Below are 24205 nucleotides of genomic sequence, written 5' to 3'. Positions count from 1 at the left end.
TTTGTTGCTATTTATTATTGGGCTATTCAAAATAAATAGAATGTTGTTTTTTCTTAGAACTTTTAGCTCGTTCAGAACAAGAAAATGGGCTAACATTTTTAGCCAGTAATCACATAGTACGGAAACGCCGATTAGTTCACTCGTAGGTCGAGAAACTTCTGTAACGCAGTTTGTATGCCGCAGCTCCAACACTAACTGTGTTACAGGCGCTTCAGCTTTGTTACTAATTGTAATTCTATTATATCTACTTTTCTTTTAACTTAATTATTGTGTTTCATGATTACCCATCATACTAATTTCTTATGGCATCAATGATATTGATATCATGGTTCTACTTACCTGGTAGTTTTACTTACAGTGACTTTTTATTTTTAGGCTATCAGTGGACTATTCAAAGAAAACTTTTTGATTAATCTGTCTCTCACAGTAATAAATAGATTTGTGTTGGTTATAGGTACCTAATAGTCATTTTAATATGATTTTAAGCTTTCTTTGTCAGCAGGAAATGCTATGTGTGACAATAAAGAACTATCTGTCTGTTTAATCTTTATTATTGCAGAGCTGTTTACCTAGAGTTTCGTGTTTTTGTTTTACATGAATGTTAATTTTAACCTCCCTATATTTAATTCTTAATAAAGTCTTAGTTTTGTAGTGACTACTTTATAGGTAAATTGAACAGTCCAATATGTCCATATGTAGGTTAACCAAGTTCCTGTAACTGCATAGTGCAAGAGCATCAATTAGCTCCCTCGTAGGTCGCTAAACTTCCCTAAACGAGTTTACCAAGCCACAGCTCCCAGACTAACTGCGTTACATTCACAAAGGTCGTTTCTCAATTCAATTCGCAAATATTGTAACTTCATTTACAATTAAGTAGGTATAACTTAAATATAATAAGTGTAACATAAATATAATATAATACCTACCTAAATAAGTATGACAAACATTTTTATTTTTATTGCAACTTTCATAATTTTAATGATCAATTGACGTTAACGTTGTGTCGGTAAATCTATCATTTAGGTACCTAGTGTGGAAGGAAAGGGATGCATTTTTTTCTGTCCCGTGTCGTCCCGTAAGATAGGTAGGTACCTAATGTTAACGAAACACGAATTTCTAACCCACCCCCGTCTTTATGTTTACGTTAACTTAAATACAGGAGGCTCTAGTAGAGTCAAGTGTAGGTAGCTTTTCGAGTTAACCTAAAATTTTCATAGCTAAATGAGTGGGGATGGAAAATATTTCTATCCCATCCCGTCTCATAACTTAACGTTAAATTCAGAGCTTGCGCAGAAAATTTCACAGACCAGGTAACAAGCTAAAGAAATTACCTAAAGAGGTAAAAAAGAATCAGTTTCTTGTAACCGGTTTACGTGCCCGTGGGGTGGTAACTGGTAATGTGTTAATGAATAGAAGGCAGGGGTGCGCGCCTGGCGAGGGGGTGGGCGACGGGGGCGTGGCAGCCTCCCTGGGGATTGGCCGCCGCGGGCGCCATCTATTATTCATAAAATAGTTTTTGAGTCGCGCCGCCGCTCGCTTTAACTCTGTTACACCAAAACTAACCTAATAAGGATCATGTCACTTCGGATTAGTCCCAGCGCGTCAGTTTTTTAGTGAAACGAATACCGATCAAAGGACAGTTGCTGTATAATTGTGTTAGTGTAGCCTTATTTCGTTATAGGAATGAAGGGGATGTTTTGATAATTGCGAAAATGTATTAATTTTTTAAAATTAACCTATCCTTTATATAATTGTGAATAAGATTTTTTTACCAATTAAATTACAATCCACGATTCAAAATGACAACTGAATTGTTGCACTCACCAACAAAGTTTGTGAGATCAAGATGCTTTTAATACCAAGGCCTTTTTAATAGAAGTACCTAAGTACCTATTACCATTAGGTAACTTAGTAGGGTAGGTAGCCTACCTAAGTACCTACCTATCGCAAACGTAGCAACGGGTCGATGTGATTTTTTGCATGGATACCTATAAATACTTACCTATGTACCTACCTACCTACTTAGTTAAAGACATGGAGAGTGACATAGGCTACTTTTTATCCCGCAAAATGAAAGAGTTCTCACGGGATTTCTAAAAACCCAAATCCACGTGGTTAGTCGGGGGCAGCAGCTAGTGAAATATACAGAACCCTTTAGAACGGTTCCGTTGCACCCTTCTCCCGCCGGTCAAACTTTCCCGCTGCACTTAAGCGAGCCGGCATCCACCGGATGTCGAACACTTTTTAATTTCCGCCGCAAGCCGGAGATTTTTCTGCAGCCTGATGAACGCTCCATTATTAATTGCTTCAATTAATTCCATATTTATAATTCGGTAATCTGCGCTTCACCCAGTTAGCAGTCAAGCGTGAGTCGTCGAAATTATTGAAGCGAAACTTCTTTGCCGACGTGCCTATATCTAGGTACTTAATTAGGTATAGCGCATAACTGAGCAGGCTCCTGCGTTTTATTTTAATCGATTAAATTTCAAAAAGGATTGACTAAAATAATAAAGAAACTTTCAAATAGGTAATTAAGTTATGAGCTAAGTTAAGTATGTTAAGTTAAGAGCTTGCTGGTCGAATTCAAGCACACTCTAGACGATGAAAGTCAAAGTCATTTATTCAAATTGGGTACTTAGGTAAGTAGGTAGTTACTATTGTACAATTTTTGATTGTCAAACAGTGATAGGTAAATTAATTACGTTTACTTAACACTAAAGCTACGAGGGTTCCAAACGCGCCCAAGTCTTAGAAAAGCCTACAACAAACTCAGCCGGGTATTCTTATTCTCGGGTAGATTTAGATGTACTTACCTACATAAAAAATAATCAAGGCAGATGTACTGAATATAATATAAGTATTTTCCATTCACTCACAAATTGGTTCAATCAATTAATTAACAAATAAACATTAAATATACGCGCACCTACGTAAAAATTTATCGAACTCCGCCCGAAAACCCGTTTAAAAATTAAAATACATTTTAAGTCACCAGTCGGATTGATTTCGGCCCCAACAACATTTTCTCATCAAAGGATTTATTTTTGCTCTATAGGTACCTACTGTTTTAAAATGCATTTTAAATATAAAGTCAAAATCAAAGTCATTTATTCAAATTGGGTACTATAGTGCACTTACTGATTGTCAAACAATGATGTAGTGGTGATAATTAATTACGTTAACTTAAAACTAAGGGTTCACAACAAACTCAGTAGGCCATAGTCTGCCACGCTAGCCCAGTGCGGATTGGCAGACTTCATGCACCTTTGAAAACATTTTGGAGAACTTTCAGGCTTGCAATTTTCTTCACGACGTTTATACAATTACTAGCTGTGCCCGCGACTTCGTTCGCGTGGAATAGTGACTTTTCGGGCAGCATGCGTACGTTAAAAATGTTCGCCGTGATTCTTTAAATTGACATAACTTTTTTATTTATGAACCGATTGACATGAAATAATCACCCGCACTTTGATGAGTGAGTCGTGTTTTGTAATCGCGCAAGAAAAAAACCTATTTAAAATAGTCAATACGTTTGTTCCAAATATCAAATAGTATTTATAGTGTACACAGTGTAACATAATGTCAATTAAATAATAAATTCAGTGTAATCTGCTGCAATTAAATCAATGCAAAGTCTTCAGTTTCGTGCATTATATAATTGAATGAATAAAGTGAGGCATAGTGTCTAAAACGAATAGAATATAATATATTACACAACAAATTCGTTCTTAGGCACAAAGATCTTTCAAGAATGGAGTGCAGTGCATGTAAGGGCCCACTAAAAAAAGATTTACATTTGCTATGTAACGGCTGTCAAGGTAAGTTCGATTGCGATTGCCTGGGGATAACTTCCGAGCAATATTTGTCAATGACGAGAGACTACAAAAAAACCTGGCTCTGTCCCACGTGTAAGTCTGGGACCCGCCGTAAAAAAATTAGGGATGACACTCCCGTAAAAAGCATTCCCACTACATCGACTATGTCCCTCGACCAAGACTGCCCGAGTACGTCACCTATCAATATTGAAACAACACAAAGTGGGGAACAGGCGCAACAGGTAACGATGGATAGTATCAGTGCACTGCTTGATCAAAAATTAAGCACGTCTTTTTCTTCTTGTATTGCCAACCTTAAAGATACCCTAATGAAAGAGATTAGAGATCAAATTAGCTCCGAAATCAGATCTGTTGCATCGAGTATTAAGGAGGAATTCGTCACTACAACTAATACCCTCAAGATAGAACAAAGCAATATTAAATTGGAAATGGGAAAATTAGACAAGAAAATAACAAATCTCTCCTTAAACATTAAGTCGGAACTAAATAACATACAGACTGCCTCCGCCGGATTAAAAAGTGAATTAAATGACATGTTCGAAAAATTTTCAAATGAGAACTCTCACAATAACTCTAAATTGAAAATTAGACAGGATCAAGTGGAAAAAGAGATTAATGATCTTAAGGCCTCCATCCAATTTACTTCCCAGCAATATGATGACTTGAAAGCTGGCTCGAGTTCTTCAACCAGCAACTCTAAAAGAATTAACTCACTAGACGAAGAAATTTCCTCGACTAAAAATATGTTGCAAGTGCTCCAAAGAGACCTAGATGACCAGCAGCAACGGGACCGCTTCCTCAATATCGAAATCGTTGGTTTACCGGAACGAAAAAGTGAAAACCTTGCTAAGCTTGTAATTAATATGTCAGAACATATTAACACCCCTATTACACTTCAAGATATAGACCACATTCACAGAGTTCAGCCACGCCAACAGATAGACGGGCGGTCTAGGGTTGTCGTGTGTAAATTACGGTCACGATTAACAAAAAGTAATATATTAGCGGGATTTCGGAAAGCGCGAGGCCTAAATACGGAGGACATCGGCATTGACGGACCCGCAGTTAAAATTTATATACGCGAACATTTAACTTCAAAAAACAAAGATTTATACAAGGAAGCCCGCCGAGCATGCGTTCAGAGAGGCTTTAAGTACTGTTGGATAAAGAACTGTAAAATCTTAGTGAGAAAAAACGACAATTGTCCTTTTTTTCAAATAAACACCTTAGAAGACTTAAAAAAGATAATATAATTAGCATTTTAATGAAGATATTTATTCAACAGTATTTGGCCATTTCGGATGTTAAAAATATTTGTTTTATTTCACGACTGTATCTTTGTTTAATTAGAAGCATACACAACACACTATTTCAATACACACTTACAATCATACTATTCTATATATCATTATGTAAGAAACACACATACCATAGTCCCCACACCTTAACACTTATTTACTCGGTCGCTTTTATCATACGAGTAATGTTTGTTATTATTAATAATATACTTATGGTGCACGTTATGCCAACCAGTACAGTTAACATTCTATCTTACATCTATCTTTTATATCAATTTCATGATTCCCGGTATATAAAATACAATCATAATGAAGTAGGTATTTTTTTTAGGCAATTTTCATACTATATTGTTAACATTATTTTGATATATTTAATTATATCCTAAAATGGGTAAGACTGGATTAATAATGTACTACCAGAATGTTCGTGGTATACGAACAAAAACAAATGATCTGTACAGAAATATTTTACTATATGACTATGACGTAATAGTATTAACCGAAACTTGGCTTACGGCTAGTATAGGAGACCGGGAGTTTTGCGATTTAAGATATGATATTTTCAGACATGATAGGGACATCTCAGCTTCAAATAAATCAATCGGGGGCGGTGTCATGATATGTGTAAAGCGAAGTTTAAACGCTACTGTACTGGATATCAAATCATCATGTCGCGCATTAGATATGGTATCGGTAAGTATTCCGTCCCGTTCTTTACACTCAAATAAAGATCTTCATATTCTTGCAACATACATACCTGGGAATACGAGCACTCAATCACATCTTCTTGAGGAACTTTTACTGTCGATTTGTGATCATAGCAATAAAATGGAAAATAGTAATTTCATGATTTTGGGCGATTTTAATATGCCCTTCATACAATGGTCAACGACTGGGCCCTCCTTTATGAATAAAGTCACTCAGAAAGTACAAGATGCAGGCATTAAACTAATTCAGCATTTAAATTTGATGGGGATGACGCAGCAATCTTTTTTTAAAAATTCCCATAATAACGTTTTGGATCTTGTGTTCTCAAATTTTTCTTTAGAACTATCACTGGATCTATCGCCTTTGCTAAAACAAGATGATTTCCATCCGGTTTTATTAATCGAAGCACCTATTTTATCTCCCAAAACATTAAGAACTGATCCTCATATAAAATTTAAATTTTATAAGGCAAATTATGACGAAATAATAAAATATTTGATGACAATTCCATGGAGTACATACCTAAATGAAGGTTCTTTGGATGATGCGGTGGACTGTTTTTATGAAAACCTTTACAATAGTATCTATAAGTTTGTACCCGTAATGGTAACGAGAAAAAGTGATGCTTATCCAAAGTGGTACAGTAAATCTCTCATAAAAATTATAAGAGAAAAATCCAAGGTCCACAGACGCTGGAAAAAATTTCAAGACCCCTTGGACTACCAAGAATTTTCCAGGTTGAGAAAGAGAGTACGTGAGGTTGAAACTGAATGCTACAATAAATATACTGATCTTACCGAACATTGCTTGGAAAAAGATTCAAAAAGTTTCTGGTCATATACGAAATCCAAGCGTAACACTACCAATTTACCAAGAAAACTAGTTTATAAAAATGTCGAATCCATTAGTAATAAGGATCACGCAGCTCAGTTTAATAAGTTCTTTTATAACGTTTTTTCTCAACCCCTTAAGCAATATCCATCTTCAAATCTCAGATCTCCAACTAACTCTAGTATGTCACACCTTCATTCCCTCAAAGTTGATAATAACGAAATTTCAAAAAGTATAGGCCAGCTTGATACATCTAAAAGCGCGGGAAGTGACAACATATCACCTTACTTTGTTAGACACGCATGTAAGGCTCTCATTACACCTCTAAGTATTATTTTCAATAGGTCATTAGAAGAAGGGTTCTTTCCGTCTAAGTGGAAAGAAGCTCATATTGTTCCGATTCATAAAAAAGGTAGTAAAAGTCACGTAGAAAACTATCGTCCTGTATCGATCTTAAATGTATTTGGCAAAATGCTCGAAAAAATTGTTTATAATTCAATATATCCAATTATTATAAGGGCGATCCCACCCGAACAACATGGTTTTATAAAAGGGCGATCCACATCATCCAATTTAATAACATTTACCGAAGACATACTATCATCAATGGATAATCGTGTACAGGTTGACGTGATCTACACAGATTTTGAGAAAGCCTTCGACCGTGTGGATCACGTGATCCTGTTAAATAAATTGGAATATCTAGGCATCCACGGAGATCTTCTGAGGTGGGTAAAATCGTATCTGACTAATCGTTCTCAAGCTGTAGTGGTTGGTGGCTGTAGATCAGATTTCTGTGAGATCCCCTCTGGAGTCCCACAAGGCTCGCATTTGGGTCCGTTATTCTATAACATATATTTGTATGACATTGATAAATGTTTTTTTTACTCGAGGTTTTTAATGTATGCTGACGATACCAAAATATACTTAGGAATTAACAGTGAAGATGATTGTGAGAAGTTACAGAGTGACCTTAATAGACTTTCTCGCTATTACAAAGAAAATAGAATACAAGTTAATATAAGTAAATGTCAGCACATCAGTTTTACAAGAAACAAAAATCCTATACAATTTAATTATACTATTGACGGCCAAACTATCCCCAAAATTGATAAGGTCCGCGATTTAGGAGTTATACTCGATAATAAAATGTCATTCAATCCTCATATTGAAACAATCACTAACAAAGCTTTCTCTATGCTTGGCTTTGTTTTAAGAACTTGTAAACCCTTCAAGAAAATTAGGACACTTAAGATTATTTATTCTGCATACGTGCGGAGCAACTTAGAATATTGCAGTAGCATTTGGTCACCTATCTACATAAAGCCTATAGAAGCAATAGAGAGGATACAGCGCAAGTTTATTAAACATTTAAACTTTCGTACATACTTTGAACCTTCCGACTATAAAGAAAACTGTAAACACTATAATATACAAACTTGTGGGCAAAGGAGGCAAATAGCTGACATGTTAATGCTGTATAATATTATAAACGGTAAGATTGACAGTCCTCATCTTTTATCCAAAATACAATTAGTTGCACCCCCAAAACGCACTCGGCATACATCACTGCTTCACGTTGATTTTAAAAGAAAAAAATACTCACAAAATTCACCCATTGCTAGAATAACTCGCACCCATAACAAACATTACTCGGAAATTGACCTTTTTCGCCATTCTAAAAAGACATTTAAGCGACACCTTTCACTACTCCACAAATAAAATTTTTTTTTTTTTTTTTCTCTCTTACACGCAAGTGCAACATACTTAACATCATCTCACACACACACGCACACACTCACATGCACACACACACTCACACACATAAACACATTCTTGTTTGTACGTTAAACATTAATTCGTTAAATGCTTCATAATTATATCCAATATTATTATTATGTTATGTTATTTTTTATTTAGGCTACCTGAGATACTGTTTTTTTTATACGTATAAAATTATTTATTTATTTTCTTAACCCACTTTTGATGTATTTACTTAATTAATTCTGGTTTTTTTTTAGTATCTAACTATGTATCACTCACTCAGACAAATTATTATAATTATTATTTTCGAGAAAATCTGTAATTAGCCATATTTATCGATGTAATTAGTATTAAGACTCTTATTAGTATTACTTCGCTGTAGATTTTCCTTCTATAAATAAAATAAAAATAAAATAAAAAATCACTAAATATTAAGTGAAGCTTACTACAATATATTAGTGAAAACTGTATCTAAATCGAATAAGCCGTTTCTGATATTAGCGTGCACAAACACACAGACAAACAGACAAAAAAAAAAATTAATTACAATTTCGGGTTCGGCATCGATATAATAACAACCCCTGCAACTTTTTTTTTATATATTTCCATTGTACAGACACCACTTTTCTACAATTTTATTATTAGGTATTAGATTTAATACGCACATAACTCTGAAAAGTTGCGACATGTCAAACTCATTAACGATTATTAAAATTACTGTAATCTTAAAAGTATAAATAATAGGTACTACTTATATACTTTTATTGCATCGATCGTTAGGATCAATTATTATAAGGATGAAATCTCTCTAAGAGACTGGATAAATTAAATGACTGGAAACCCATGAAATCTGGACTTGTAAATTCAATGAGTTAATAGCTGTTTATCTTCAACTAGCTGATGCCCGCGACTTCGTTCGCGTGGATGTAGGTTTTTTAAAATTCCCGTGCGAACTCTTTGATTTTCCGGGATAAAAAGTAGCCTATGTGCTAATCCAGGGTATAATCTATCTCCATTCTAAATTTCAGCCCAATCCGTCCAGTAGTTTTTGCGTGAAGGAGTAACAAACATACACACACACACACACGCACACACACACACACACACACACACACACACACACACACACACACACACACACACATACAAACTTTCTCCTTTATAATATTAGTGTGATAGTCCAAAACTAACAAATAGTTGCACCAAGAGTCGAAGACAGCTGTAATCCCGTGCATCGAGGTAATTTAGTCTTGAAGCGGAATGACATTATCAGCAATAATAGAAACGCAGTGAGGGGACCGCCCTAGCGTTTGTCATTGATTCGGTGATTGCAGTGCGAGGGTGACAATTTACGCCAAATTATCTTGTATTTGCGATTAATTTATTAGAAGATAGACAGAATTATCAAAAATCTGTAATTATCTAAATCTGAGCCAATATAAAACATTTGAAACGTAGGTACCATCAAAATTGTTTATTACATAATTTTGTGATTTGACGAATTGATAAATTAAGGCCTTCCATACAAAATAATAGATTTATGCCAACTATTATTATCCAATTTTCTAGAAAATTACTCAACGGCTACCCATAATTAGGCTACCATATTCATATCTATATCTATACTAATATTATAAAGAGGAAACCTTTGTATTTTTGTATGTTTGTATTGAATAGGCTCAAAAACTACTGGACCGATTTCAAAATTTCTTTTATCATTACTTAGAGGGATTCTTCCGAATCCGTATAGGCTATATTTTATCCCGGAAAAAAAAAATGTCCACCCGTGCGAAGCCGGGGCGGGTCGCTAGTAGATAAATAATCTCGTAGATATTTTATATACAAAACATAAAATGGGAACTTTTCCAATATCTTATACCTACCTACTTACTCCATTTTGTGAAGTTACCTACTTAAGTTAAATAAGGACAATCGTCTTTTCCCCAGCAAGCATTTTTAACCAACTTCAAAAAAGGAGGTTCTCAATTCGCCGTAATTTTTTTCATTAAAGATTTTTTTTCATTTTCATTGAACATTGCATTCGATTCTGTCAGATTGTTAAATAGTCATTATTTTTTACCGCGAAATTAGCATGTCTTACAAATACAGCCTTAGCCTTATATATTTTTTTAAAATGTCCTTTACTCCCTCTTTCATCAACTCTACCTTTGCCTCTATATACATAATATAACGACCATTAAAAAGAATAATATCCCCAGCTCACAACAACAAAATCCACTTCACGAAAATATTATCCACAAACCACTCATGTGGCTAAATAGTAGGTAATAAAGGCCTAATTTATATGCACCCTACACAATGGTGTCTCCACCTCATCAATTCCCTCGGATAGACACCATAATGTCTGGGGCGATTTAGCACTCTGACGTAATGGCCCGATCTTTCCGGACCTACTGTTATTTTATGGCCACCCTACGAGCTTTGATATTATAATTAGAGATATTATTTTGTTAAGTGTTCTGTTTATTTATCTATTTGTTGGTCATTGACTATACGTTTTTTAGGGTTCCGTACCTCAAAAAGAAAAACGGAACCCTTATAGGATCACTTTGTTGTCTGTCTATCTGTCTGTCAAGAAACCTGTAGGGTACTTCCCGTTGACCTAGAATCATGAAAGGTAGGTAGGTCTTATAGCACAAGTACAGGAATAAATCTAAAAACCGCGAATTTGTGGTTACATCATTAAAAAAAAATTAAAATGTGTTTCAAGTTTCAAAATAAGATAACTACACCAAGTGGGGTATCATATTATGAAATGGCTTTACCTGTACAACCTAAAACAGATTTTTATTTATTTTTATGTATAATAGTTTTTGATTTAACGTGCAAAATGTTAATACCCAAGTACGGAGCCCTCAGTGCGCGAGTCTGACTCGCACTTGGCCGGTTTTTCGTTCATTGCTGTAATTTCAAAAAAATATGAATTTGACTTTGAATTTGTAGCCATGTAGAAAAGATTTTGCTTCTCCAGTTTCCCGACGCTTTCACTGTTAGATAGGCAAGACTTTCTGGCGACAGTAATCGTTTTTCGGCCAGCCTTAGACTATGCTCAATTTTAACTGCATTTTTCTTTCACAGACACAAGTTACTCTTATCACCCGGCGATACACGATGATACATTTGTTCGCCGAAAACAGCGGCGCAACCGCACCACCTTTACTTTACAACAGGTAACATATAAGTATATTTTTTAAATTAAGTACCTAGGCATCCGATAAGTAACCAGGTTCATATACGTGTCCCCTAGCTTGATTGCTATGGATACATATTTATACATTCAGAATTTTAGTGTTAAAATCAGTTGGACACAAGTGTAAATTAAAAATTTATAACACCCCCGACAAGCGAAGGTTACAGTAACTAGAAAAGAGCTGATAACTTTCAAACGGCTGAACCGATTTTCTTAGATTATAGCTAAGAACACTCTTGATCAAGCCACCATTCAAACAAAAAAAAAAACTAAATTAAATCATCGGTTCATTAGTTTAGGAGCTACGATGCCACAGACAGATACACAGATACACACGTCAAACTTATAACACCCCTCTTTTTGGGTCGGGGGTTAAAATTGTACTTAACTTTTTAAATATTTTTTAAACTCTATTTAATGTTTTTATAGGTATTTAAATGAATGCCTTTTCACACAGTTGGAAGAGTTGGAGACGGCGTTCGCTCAGACCCACTACCCCGACGTGTTCACGAGGGAGGACCTCGCGCTCAAAATCAACCTCACAGAGGCAAGGGTGCAGGTAAATAGTCTATTAGTCCATTTTTTTAATCCTGGAGACAAAAATGACGTGTTTACGGCTCTTTGATAGTGATGTGGAGCAATCCATACTAACGATTAATTTTTGTAGATGTAGTAGGTATGAGACAGCAAAATGTATTGAAAATAATTCCGATTCAAACCAAAAAAGTTATGGGCTGATTATCAATTTATGAGTTTTGTACCTACTATTGCAAAATTCTTTAGGAGAATTATTTTTTATATGTATTTTTGTTACTTGAAATCTTTCAAATAACAGGTATGTGATTAGAGCTACTTTTTTATCTCGTAATTAGGTATACATTTCGTAGGTTTATTTTACTCGCTTTGCATGAAATATTATTTTGTTAACGATTTTAATCTGAACCGGAACCATGAGGACAACACTATTTTTGCTAAGCTGTCTATCTGTCATTTTTAGGAGGTCGGCGTTTCAACCACTAGTTACGCTAACACTTTAAAAAAAACGTTCTACCAAAAATATTCAATGTTAGAATTTATTCCATTTAGCTCTCATATTATATAGGTATGTATGAAAAAGGTTAACCCGTATAGGTAAGCCAATTTACGGAGTAGAGCCGCATAACTTGCGTCTACGGTTATCAGATATGACAGCTATCGTGCTACGACCACGGTTGTAACTTGAGGATTTTTTATTTTATTAACATTGAGTAATATTTCTGCATCGTTTTTAAACTTAACTTACTTAGAGATTCTGACTCTCCCTCCGAGGGATAGGGCTGGGTTTAAAGAAAATACGCGCCGCATGTAGAACCTCCTCCGTTTTGGAAGTCGGGTAAAATCTAATGTTTTCTTTTATTTGAAATAAATCAATGCGAAAGTGTTTTTTGTTTGTTTGTTTGTTTGTTTGTTTGTTTGTTTGTTTGTTTGTTGGCTTGATGAGTTGATTTGTCTTTTAATCACGCCGCAGCAGAGCAACGGATTGACGTAATTTTTGTATGGATAACGCGTAAGCGGCTATTTTTGCATAAGGCCATGTTAGCTTGATACGAAAACCGTATCTCAAATTCTGTAAAGCTAAGTACCTAATTGAAAACATAGAGATCATTTAATCTATATAATCTGTAAATATAATATATATAACTAGCCGATGCCCGCGACTTCGCCCGCGTGGATTTAGATTTTTCGAAATCCCGTGGGAACTCTTTGATTTTCAGGGATAAAAAGTAGCCTATGTGCTAATCCAGGATATTATCTATCTCCATTCCAAATTTCAGCCAAATCCGTCCAGTAGTTTTTGCGTGAAGGAGTAACAAACATACACACACACACACACACACACACATACAAACTTTCGCCTTTATAATATTAGTGTGATATATAAAACGACCACGACTGACTGACAGACAACGCACATGCCTAAACTGGCGGACCTTGTTTGGAGGAAATATTCCTTGTACTTCAGAAGTGCAATTTTGAAAACATTAATTGAAATCTTAGGAAAAAGTTAGTTTTACTTGAGTATAAGTTAAGTTTTTTTTTATAAAAAATTACTCTATCAGAAATATTAGACTATAATATTTATGATTAACTATCTATGATACACTTCCAGAAACTGGTAGAAATGATGATTTTATGTTTGGTCTGACTAACATCTCTTTACGGCAATTAGGTACCTAATTATTTTAGTGATTCATGTATTTTTTGTAGGTAGGTAAGTAGGTACTATTGTAACAAAAGTGTCTTCAGCTTATATAACCTTAAAATATGAGCCTCAAAGCCCGTTATACATTATGTACATTGTACATGCATATATTCTACATTCCCGGCTTTACACGGACTTAACCAGTTACCGGGCCGGGTAACGCGACGGCGGGTTTTAGGCAAATTGCGGCACGCGTGTTTTATTTATACCCAACTTGTACCCAAGTAGAAATTGCCCAATTTCGCCGGCGAAGCACGCAAGCGGTACAATTTAGTGGCCCGCCTGTCGCTTGGGCGTACGTTTTATGGCCACTGAACGTAGCTCGGAAATCAGTTGAATGGTAATGTGCGTTTTGGTAGCTTAGCTTGTAAAGCTGTGAAGGCGGTGGTTTGACTTTATGTATTTCAGTTTTGTTTGGTTGAGATTCTTTACCGACAAACTGCTAAATAGGTACCTGCTGAAGCTGATCTAATGCCGACTATTTTAGAATATTTGTTCTAGGCAGGTATCTACTGTGGCATAGGCAGAGTGAACTATTATAGAGTAAGAAAAATTTCGGTTTGATAATGAAATCAATCCGTCAAATATTAGGCTACGTAAAATCTAGGTAAAAATCGAAGCTATCGAGGCGTTTCATAGCCTACCTAACATTTATCTAGAAATGTAGGTAACATATTTCAACGATTGCCAGTAGGTGAAACCTCCGCGTTTTGTTACAAGTTTCCTATGGTGGTTTCCTATAGCCTATAGATATGAACAAAATATAAAAAATCAGACTAATGAGATATTCTTCAAATAAACAAAAATTCTGAGATTATAAATTAAGCCGGCCAAAAATTGAGTCCAAGATATTCAGAAGGCTAGGCTTAGTATCACAGCATTCATCATTGTACCAGGGAGATCTAGCAAGAGATTTCTTAAAACCACTCTTGCTAGTGGGCACAACCCAGGGTGGGCAGGTAAACAGCTTAGTTGCCACTTAGCTAACTAACGCGACACCCATAATCCCAGGGCACGCGCGCGGTCGGAGTAATACCATTCTGAGACAGTGTACTCGTATAACGACCTCTATCCCTTTCATACACAATCGACCGTAGTACCTATAAGTAAGTAGTTAATGGATAAATAACTTAATAAAGCTTGGTATTTACACACGTCTTTACTTATACTAGGTACCTACACTGTATATGCCTTGCCGCGTTGTTGTCAAATTCATAAGTTTTTCAGACTCTTATCTAGATCTTGGTAATAATCTATTCGACTGCTTTGTTTTTTAGAAAAATAACGCATTTGGGCCGGCGCACATTATGGCGGAGCACAGCGCAGAGCATTTTTCACAGTCAAAATACTATCGATATTGTTTTCATTGAAATAATATCTAAAATCAATTGTGCATCCGTGCGGATACTCGCGCATCCGCGCGCAGTCCCGAGCGTGCTCGCGCATTCTCTGGTAGAAATTCGCCTAATGTGTCACGCGATTAGAAAACTTCGCGGGCATGCTCTGCGCTGCGCTCCGCCATACCTATGTGCACCGGCCCTTTGAGTTATAAGTTATTTATTTATCTGCGCATCTAAGCGGCTGAAAATTTTGGTTAAAATTTATCTCTCTTTATTTTAGTCATCTACATATTATATACCTATCCATCTGAAAATAATGTGAGTTTCTTGATATATGGTAAATCGTAAACAAGTGTCTTACGTAAGTATGACGGAGTGCCTTCCTGCTATATATTTTGTGCCTTTATTCTTTTTCCTTGGATATACCTACCTGGAATTTTGACCAGGGTTTAACTAATTTTACTAACTGTAATATAGATCTTATGTATTAGATATCTATACTAATAAATAAATAAAATTGTTATAAGTATAGATGGATGTCTCAGCATCAAAGGTGAATTTAATCTGGTCATCTGGACGGATCGACCGTTTTGGCGGTTTCGCCAACTGAAGTGTATTTCGGCAATACTAGTTAACTAATGGAATAGGAGAGCGGCTCGAACGAAATTGGATATTGACTTGTTTCGCTGAGTGCACCTTGTTTGTGACTAGTTCGACGTTTGACTGGTTTAGGTGTGGTGTATTAATAGATAAATAGAGAGGAATTAAATTACAAAAAACATACTTTTGCTGTAGATGGGCCATTCTCTACGCGTTGCACCTATTCTTTATTGCTGGGGGCGTGTTCACTTTTCATTAATTACATAATGGTAGAAATTTTCTTGGGATATTAATGTGGTGAGTACCCAGCTGGTCGATTCCGTCAAAACTGCATCAATCATTATTACAATCGCAATTATTGTGACTGGCTGAACTTATGGTATTCTTGTAGCAACAATGCATTGTAGCCAATAGTGAGCGAGCGTCAACCAATCAGAGGTGATTGCGATCGTGACGTTGTAGCTGTCATTCTACCGTAATCGAGCTGCAGGTCCTTTCTGCATACGACTCAACTATTTTATGTAACTCTTAGGTTAAAGAATTTACCACCGCAACCACCATTTATGACTATGCTGAGTCCTACTGGCCGCTACAGCGTCACCGGATGGGGCGGCGAGCACGAAACTACGCGTGGGGATGAGCCCTAGGGCTCGAAGGAATAGTTGGAGAGTTCAGCAGGCAACATCCTCCTAAGGGCCATCTCCTGTGAGGAAGCGAGGACCTCCCACTTATAAGAACACAGCGTTCACCACTATGCCAGGGAGGTTGTCAAATAAGACTTCAAATAGTCGGTTAATAATAGCCAGCCCCAACAGTCTGCAGCACACACGTAGTAACATAATTGAGTCGGCTTTCAATTTGATTCGCATCCTCGTCGGAGTGTCGGTGATAATTCGGCCAAAAATATAAAAAGGTGGCAGCTGGCCGACATATTGGATTACGGCGCGGTCCGACGTAACATACCTTTTCGGTAAATACGCTAAATGGTATCAAATTTTTATTCTGACAGTGCGATTCTTTGTTTTGTGAGTGATTAGGTGATTTGGTGGCATCTTACATGTTCAACAAGTCAAATATTTACAAAAGTATCATAATCCAAATTATAATCATTTATTTTGCCAGAATATGCAAAATTTTTTTTTTTTTTTTTATAACCGTAAAGTACTGACAGCAGTACTTTATTAGAATTACAATCTAGCCTACGAGTAAAGCTAATAAGTAATATTATGTTAACCTAAACTTATAAAAGTACTTATATCTAAGAGTCCGTCCATTGACATATTTCTTAGTTTATCGTTAGTTATTATTTTATGACACTTTGTTCTTGTGTTCATTATATTGCACTAGCACTAAATTTTCACTTTGTTCTTTCTTGTGTTCTTTACACTGCACTAACACTATAACTACACTAGCTCAAAAGGCTTAGTCCTTTTAAGTCTACGTTTTAGGTCTGTGTTGTCGAGGAGCTGGATAGCCTCGACGTTCACATGTTGATGGAGCCTGCGTTCGTGGGATTTAGCATGTTTGCTAATAACTGAGTCCACAAAGTCCATTTGAAGATCGCGATGAATGTCTTCATTTCTGACGTACCAGGGTGCATTGATGATACCCCTGAGTACTTTATTTTGGAATCGCTGTATTATTTGAATGTTGCTTTTTCTGGTACAACCCCACAACTGGATACCATAAGTCCAAACTGGCATTAGGACCTGTTTATACAAGAGTTTCTTATTTTGTGTTGATAGTGAAGAGTTTCTACCTATGAGCCAGTACAATTTTTTGTACCTTATCTCTAGGTCTTCTTTTTTCTTCTTGACATGAGCTTTCCAGCGTAGCTTGCTGTCAAGAGTCATTCCAAGATATTTTGCCGTATTAGCATAAGGTATCTTTTGTTGGTCAATATAGATAGGGTGATAGTTCGGTTTTTTATTTGTAAAATCAATATGGGTAGACTTGGAATCGTTCAATTTTATTCGCCATTTTTTCGTCCATTTGTGGAGTTCATTTAATGCTGATTGTACTTTTCCCGCCGCCTCCTGGTGAGTATTACCCACAGCTATGATGGCAGTGTCATCGGCAAAAGTAGCGATGGTATTATGATCAGGTTGTGGAAGATCACAGGTATACAGGAGATACAGGACAGGTCCTAGAACGCTTCCTTGAGGTACTCCAGCTTTGATCTCCTTGAGTTTGGAGTAGGCTTCCTCTTGCCTCACTCTAAATACTCTATCGGATATATAAGATTCAAGTATGTTTGCGAATGGTTGAGGGAGTAATACTTTAAGTTTATGAACAAGACCTTCATGCCAGACTTTATCAAAGGCTTGTGCTACATCGAGAAATACGGATGAACAAACTTTCTTTTCTTCTAGTGTTCTTTCAATTATATTCGTTATTCTGTGAACTTGATCGATTGTCGAGTGCTTTTCCCTGAATCCGAACTGATGGTCGGGAATCAGATTTTTTTCATCCAATATAGGTTTTAATCTGCTGAGTAGTAGCTTTTCAAAAAGTTTTGAGATAATTGGTAGCAGAGAAATTGGTCTGTATGATGTAACCTCATTAGGTGGTTTTCCTGGTTTGGCGATCATAATTACTTCTGCAACTTTCCACAAGTCAGGGACGTGCTTCATTCTAAATGCTGCATTAATCAGCGTCGTTAATTTAACGATTCCTTTTTTTGGAAGGTTTTGCAAGATTTCTGTAGTAATTAGATCATATCCTGGAGCTTTTTTCAGGTTCAATTTATTAATTATATTAAGTATTTCTTTAGGTGTGACTAGTTTAATGGGAGTGTTTTCTTGACTTGTTTCGATTGTAGTAAAGTCAGTGTGTTCTCCTTCGTTTGGTTGAAATATTTTTTCTAGATATTCTGCAAATCTTTTAGCTTTTTGCTCACTATTTCTTGCCCACATTCCATTTTCTTCCTTGATTGGAGGAATATGCAAACATGGTCTTTTTAAATTCCTAGTGGCTTTCCAAAGTGAATAGTCGGTGCTCCGTTCACTTGTAAGGCTTTGAAGATAACTGTAGGTTGACGAATTGTTAAAGTTTTTTATTTGTTTCTTTAGAGCCTTAGTCAAGTTATTCAACACCCTTTTATCAAGGGGAGATCTCGTATGATGCCACTTTTTTCTCTGTTTTCTCTTTTCAATGATGAGTTCAAGGATATTTTTGGGATAAGCAACCAGTCCTTGGGGCTTTTTTCTAAGCTTTGGTGTATTATTCCAAGCAGCCAGCTGAATATCTAACACAAACTTTCTTACTTCTTCGTTTAGTTGTTCCGAGCTTTTAAGCGGCACATTTAAGTTAATATTATTAGTCAGATCCATTTTGAAGCTGTCCCAGTCTGTATTTTTGTTTACAAGTACAGGATAAGGTTCTTTATATATGATTATATCACTTAGCGTTAAGAGGATAGGAGAATGGTCTGAATTCATGTCGAACATTTCATCAATGTCTAGGTATTTTGATGATATGTTTTTATAAATAAAGAAATCAATTAGGTCTGGAATTTTCACCACATCTGTTGGCCAGTAGGTAGGCTTACCTGTACTTATTACATCGCATTTTTGATCTTTAATAGCACTTAAGAGTTCTCTACCTTTTGTAGTAGTCAACCTAGAACCCCAATAAGTATTTTTCGCATTGAAGTCGCCTCCAATAATAAATCTATTTCCAATTTTCTCGAGGAAGTTGACATAATATTCTTTTGATATTGAATGCCTTGGAGGGCTATATATGGCTACTACGGAAAATTCGTATCTTGTAGTTTTGACCTTTACAGTTACTGCCTGAATTTCTTGTTCCTCAAATTTGTATTCTTGATAATGAAACAAATTTTCTTTAATTATGACGGCACTGCCGCCTCTTGCTGTGTTATTTGGGTGTATGGCGTGGTACACTTTATAACCGTTAAATTTAATAAATGATTGCTTGGTAAAATGTGTCTCAGATATTAGACAGATATCAATCTTTTGTGTATCTAGGACTACTTGTAGCTCTTGTTGATGTTGTAGTAGTCCGTTTGAGTTCCATGCAAATATTTTAAGCATATTATTCATTTTTTCAGCTTATTGGTAGCCTTATTAGCACCACCTTCAAGTTTTTTCAATCGCTCGTCGAACGAGGACATGTATTTAAGGATTTCATCCAGTTTGCTTTCCACTTTTATTTGGGGCAGTTGAGTGCTTGGCAAATTTTTAGAAACTTTTTGGGCATAAGTTTGGTGTTCACTTTTGTTCGTGTCTTCCTTAGTCTTATTTACATGAGGATCAGTAGATTTCTCAGGTTTCGATGAACGCTGAGGATAAGATGTAGATGATTTTTTAAGATTCTTATTTTTTAGAATCTGCATTTCTTTGGCAACCATACAACCTCGATAGTTAGCGGGGTGCGCTTCACCGCAGTGTAAGCATTTTGGTTTTTCTTCTGCTGGCTTGGAGCAGTCTCGTGTCAGATGTTTTCCTGTACATTTTACACACCTAGCCTCCCTGGCGCAGTATTTCTGCGTGTGGCCATAGGCTTGACATTTTTTGCACTGTGGTACCAGTTTTGATGTTTTTATAGGATGAATTTCAACTTTACACCCTAGGATGTATTTGATGTCGTAAATTTTATTTATATCTTCTACATTATTAAATGTTAGAGTAAACATATTAAGCGGCTCTTTATTCTGCCATCTTAGTTTGTTAACTGCATTTTCTATTTTGTACCCTTTGCTTTGGAGGTCTTCAATTATTCTTTTGGGCTGGCATGAGGCAGGCAATTTTTTAGCCATGACACGAATAGGTCTTTCTTGTTTATTCTCATAGGAATGCCACAAAAACTGATTTTGAGATAAAACTTTTGTCAAGTTTCGGTAGGCATCCTCATTTTTAGCGTTTATTTTGACATTCTTTGCGTTCATCATTTTTAATGTAAAATCTGATGAGGCTTCGGGAAGATTTCCAGAGAGTAAGTCAAAAAAGGTTTGATAGTTTTCCACGCCGGACACCATTATAGGTGGGGGTAGTGGTACTTTCTTAGTTTTCTTCTTTTCATTTTTACGCGTTTCTGTATTTGATGTTTCGAATTCTCTACTCTGCGACAGAATGGGTGACGTGCTTAGTTTCCTCTTTTTCCAGAATATGCAAAATAAATGACTTTGATTTGTACGGCTGTCCTGTGTTTAAAACATAGCGAGGATTTATAATTTTTTCAATCAATCAACCAGCCTGTTTGCGTCCACAGCTGGACATAGGCCTTCCCGAGAGCGCGCCACCACACACGGTCCTCCGCCTTTCTCATCCACCCACTTACCAATTCTTGTATAACATTTTACCTACACTTAAGGATTGCCAGAAGATGCGGGTCGAATCCTGCCGGTTCCGCAATTTTTGATATGTACTTATTTAAAACTAGATGATGCCCGCAGCTTCGCCCGCGTGGATTGGCCAGATCCCCTGCAGCATCAGGATTGAGGAGTTGGAATCCAAATTTTTTATGGAACAACGTCGCAAAGTTTCTTTATCGTTAAAAAAATTACGCAAATCGGTTCAGAAATCTCGGTGATATCAGTGTACACAGGTAGAAAAACACAACTCCTCCATTTTTCAAAGTCGGTTAAAAAGTAGCCTGTGTTACTTCTTGGTTAATCCTCTACTTGTCTGTGAAAGTCCCGTCAAAATAGGTTAAGCCATTCCGAAGATTAGCCCGTTCAAACAGACAGACACTTCAATTTTATTAATTGGTAAGTAGATACTTATAAGTAGATTCACAATGCCATCACGTTGCCCATCTCGCTGAATCTTCCATCTATTTTGTGTGCATGCTGTCGCAGTCACACAGCGCATCACGCAGCATAGTGTTGTTTGTAGAAAAAACATAGTACTAGAAAGTTAGCTGAGCTGAACACATCGCAACGCAGCATAGCTCAATGCTGATTGGTCATCCTAAGCACAAGCACACTAAGAGAGCGATGAAAAGCTGTGTCATTATATTTTGTGTAAACTTTATTAATTTTACACAAATTCAACAAGCCGCGATGCCATATTTTGTAAAACTGAGACAAATGGCGTGTAAACACAATAAACAACAAAGGCACAGGGGTGTCACAACAATGCCACTCGCGAAGGGCGCGGAGTGTGCAAACCCTATTGCAGTTCAAGGGCTGTCTGTAATACTCCGTTAATTATTACGAAGTGCTTTGTAGTACTTGAGTTGTAATTTTAAAGTGTTTTGTCAACAGCGTGAGCTGTTTATTGTTTTAGCGTGAAAATTGAGGGACATTTTTTATTTATTATTAAAGATTATTATACTATAACTTATTTATTCAATTAACGAATTTCTTAGTGACAAAATAGCATGGAAGCCATTGGCTTTTTAGCAGCCCACAAGATAGTGTAATAACATAACATCTACATATTGTAACATTTTGTTTTTTGAAAATGGTAGGTAGGTAACTGCTGAGTTCCTTGCCAGCTCTTCTCAGTAGAATCTTCTTTCCAAACTGGTGATAGATTCCTGACATATCATAAGTGGTACACGTACGAAATAAAGGCATTTAATTTTATTTAAGATTATTTTTTCCAAATTTTTTTTCTTAGGGCTTTTGAGTTGGTCATAGGCTAGAGACAAATCTAGAGAAATTTCATTATATCCTTTGATGTTTCGTTTACGATATATTCATTACTAATACATTACTAATTATATCACATTTCAGCAGAATTCCGCTTTCGGTTTCACAAAAAACCTGTCTTTTTACTTCTCCCTCTTTCTACAATATACATTAAATATAAATATCAAAGGATGATCTTGTATCATAAAGGGAGTTATTTAATCCAGTTCAATTATTGTCACACGGAGTAATGTTTGGCCACAGGGCGCAGAGGTGCAACCCTAGCCCGTGCGACAATTGCTAACGATGCGTCGTATCGACCTACCCTGTGCCTGTACAACCTAAATTGCCTGAAATATACGGGACCACATTGCGAGCGTAGCCGCCCCATGCCGCGTAGGCCGCTACGAGTTACGTAGCACCGTGTGAACGTGATTCAACCCCGATATAATTATTGCGCAAATGTGGCATGTGGCACCTAGATGATGATGTATTTAACATATTTTTAACAAGTAACTATAATTTTTAGAACATGTTTATGTGCCCTAAAAACTAGCCTCTATGTATGTAGCCAGGTCTTCAATTATATGAATTTAATCAAATTATATGAATTTAAAAAAATTATTTATAAAAAAATTATATGAATTTAATCAAAACTTACATCGATTTAATTGCTACGTTACGATGTGATTGAAGAACAAACCAAGAAACTAAGACACTTTCGTATTTATGATATGGATAGTGATAACTGTTAAGCTTATTTTGCTATTGATAAAAATACTTTAATTGTTTGTCGTTTACGTATAACTTTTAGAGAATAGGATTGCAATAAGGTCAAAATGTAGCAATTTAAGAATTAGTTTAAAGTTATTATTGTAATCTGTTTTGGTCGTCAATAAATAAATAAATAAATCGCTGCGTCTGACTACGATATTCAAATCGGTATATTTCGGATTATTCGTTATTATTTGCCACTTGACGCGCGCCGAGCACTCGTCGCTCTTTATCAATCATCCCCTTCGCAAATTAAATCGGGGGTAAAATAAAAATGAAATATGTCACTTTGTTTTTGTTGTTCTCGAAGTCACGTTTGAAGAAGTTTTTAAATTTATTTTTGTCGACGAAATTGCGATTTTACTTTGTTCAAGATTAAATTAATGAGACATTCTTTTTAAATTCACACAGCCTAGTTCCTTAACTTATACTTATAGTCATATTAATATTATAAATACGATATGTGAAAGTGTGTTTGTATGTTTTTGTTGGTTTGCTGGTTTGTCCTTCAATCACGCAGCGACGGAGCAACGGATCAGCGTAATTTTTTGCATGGATATAATTAAGGACCTAGAGAGTGACAAAGGCTTCTTTTAACCTGGAAAATCAAAGAGTTTCCACGGGATTTCAAAACCTAAATCCACGCGGCTGAAGTCGCGGGCATCAGCTAGTATTATTAAAAAAAAAATCAAAATGACACAAGTTCCAGTTTAGAGACAATCTCTCAGCTGTGTCTGTTTTTAAAGCGCTAAGCTATATACCTAGCTAGCTATATAACTAGGTATATTTCAGTTTTGACTTCCATCTTGACTGCAATCATCAGCTTAAGATCGCATCAAGGGCTTACTTGTATCTTAATAGTAAAAAAGTATTTTGAAATATTAAACTTGTTGGTTGTGTTGAAATGATGGACAACGGCGTTGTGGTCGACGTCTTTATTCGGTGCAGGCTTATGATCGACTCTTTATACGAACTAACAGTAATTATAATCAAATCTTATAAG

At 36.0% G+C, this 24205-nt stretch overlaps 1 protein-coding gene across 1 annotated transcript in view; it reads left to right on the top strand.

The window, feature by feature from the left end:
- The window catches only part of LOC123874048 (dorsal root ganglia homeobox protein-like), a 98523-nt gene that overhangs the window by 24300 nt on the left and 50018 nt on the right, over nt 1–24205 (top strand). The window contains exons 4-5 of the mRNA XM_045919207.1: nt 11537–11628; nt 12106–12207. Of these exons, the coding sequence (XP_045775163.1) occupies nt 11537–11628; nt 12106–12207 (194 nt within the window). The remainder of the gene's footprint in view (nt 1–11536; nt 11629–12105; nt 12208–24205) is intronic.

This window comes from Maniola jurtina, chromosome 17 (assembly GCF_905333055.1).
Source record: "Maniola jurtina chromosome 17, ilManJurt1.1, whole genome shotgun sequence".
NCBI classification, from domain to species: domain Eukaryota; kingdom Metazoa; phylum Arthropoda; class Insecta; order Lepidoptera; family Nymphalidae; genus Maniola; species Maniola jurtina.
This window is presented reverse-complemented; position numbering and strand designations above follow the sequence as displayed.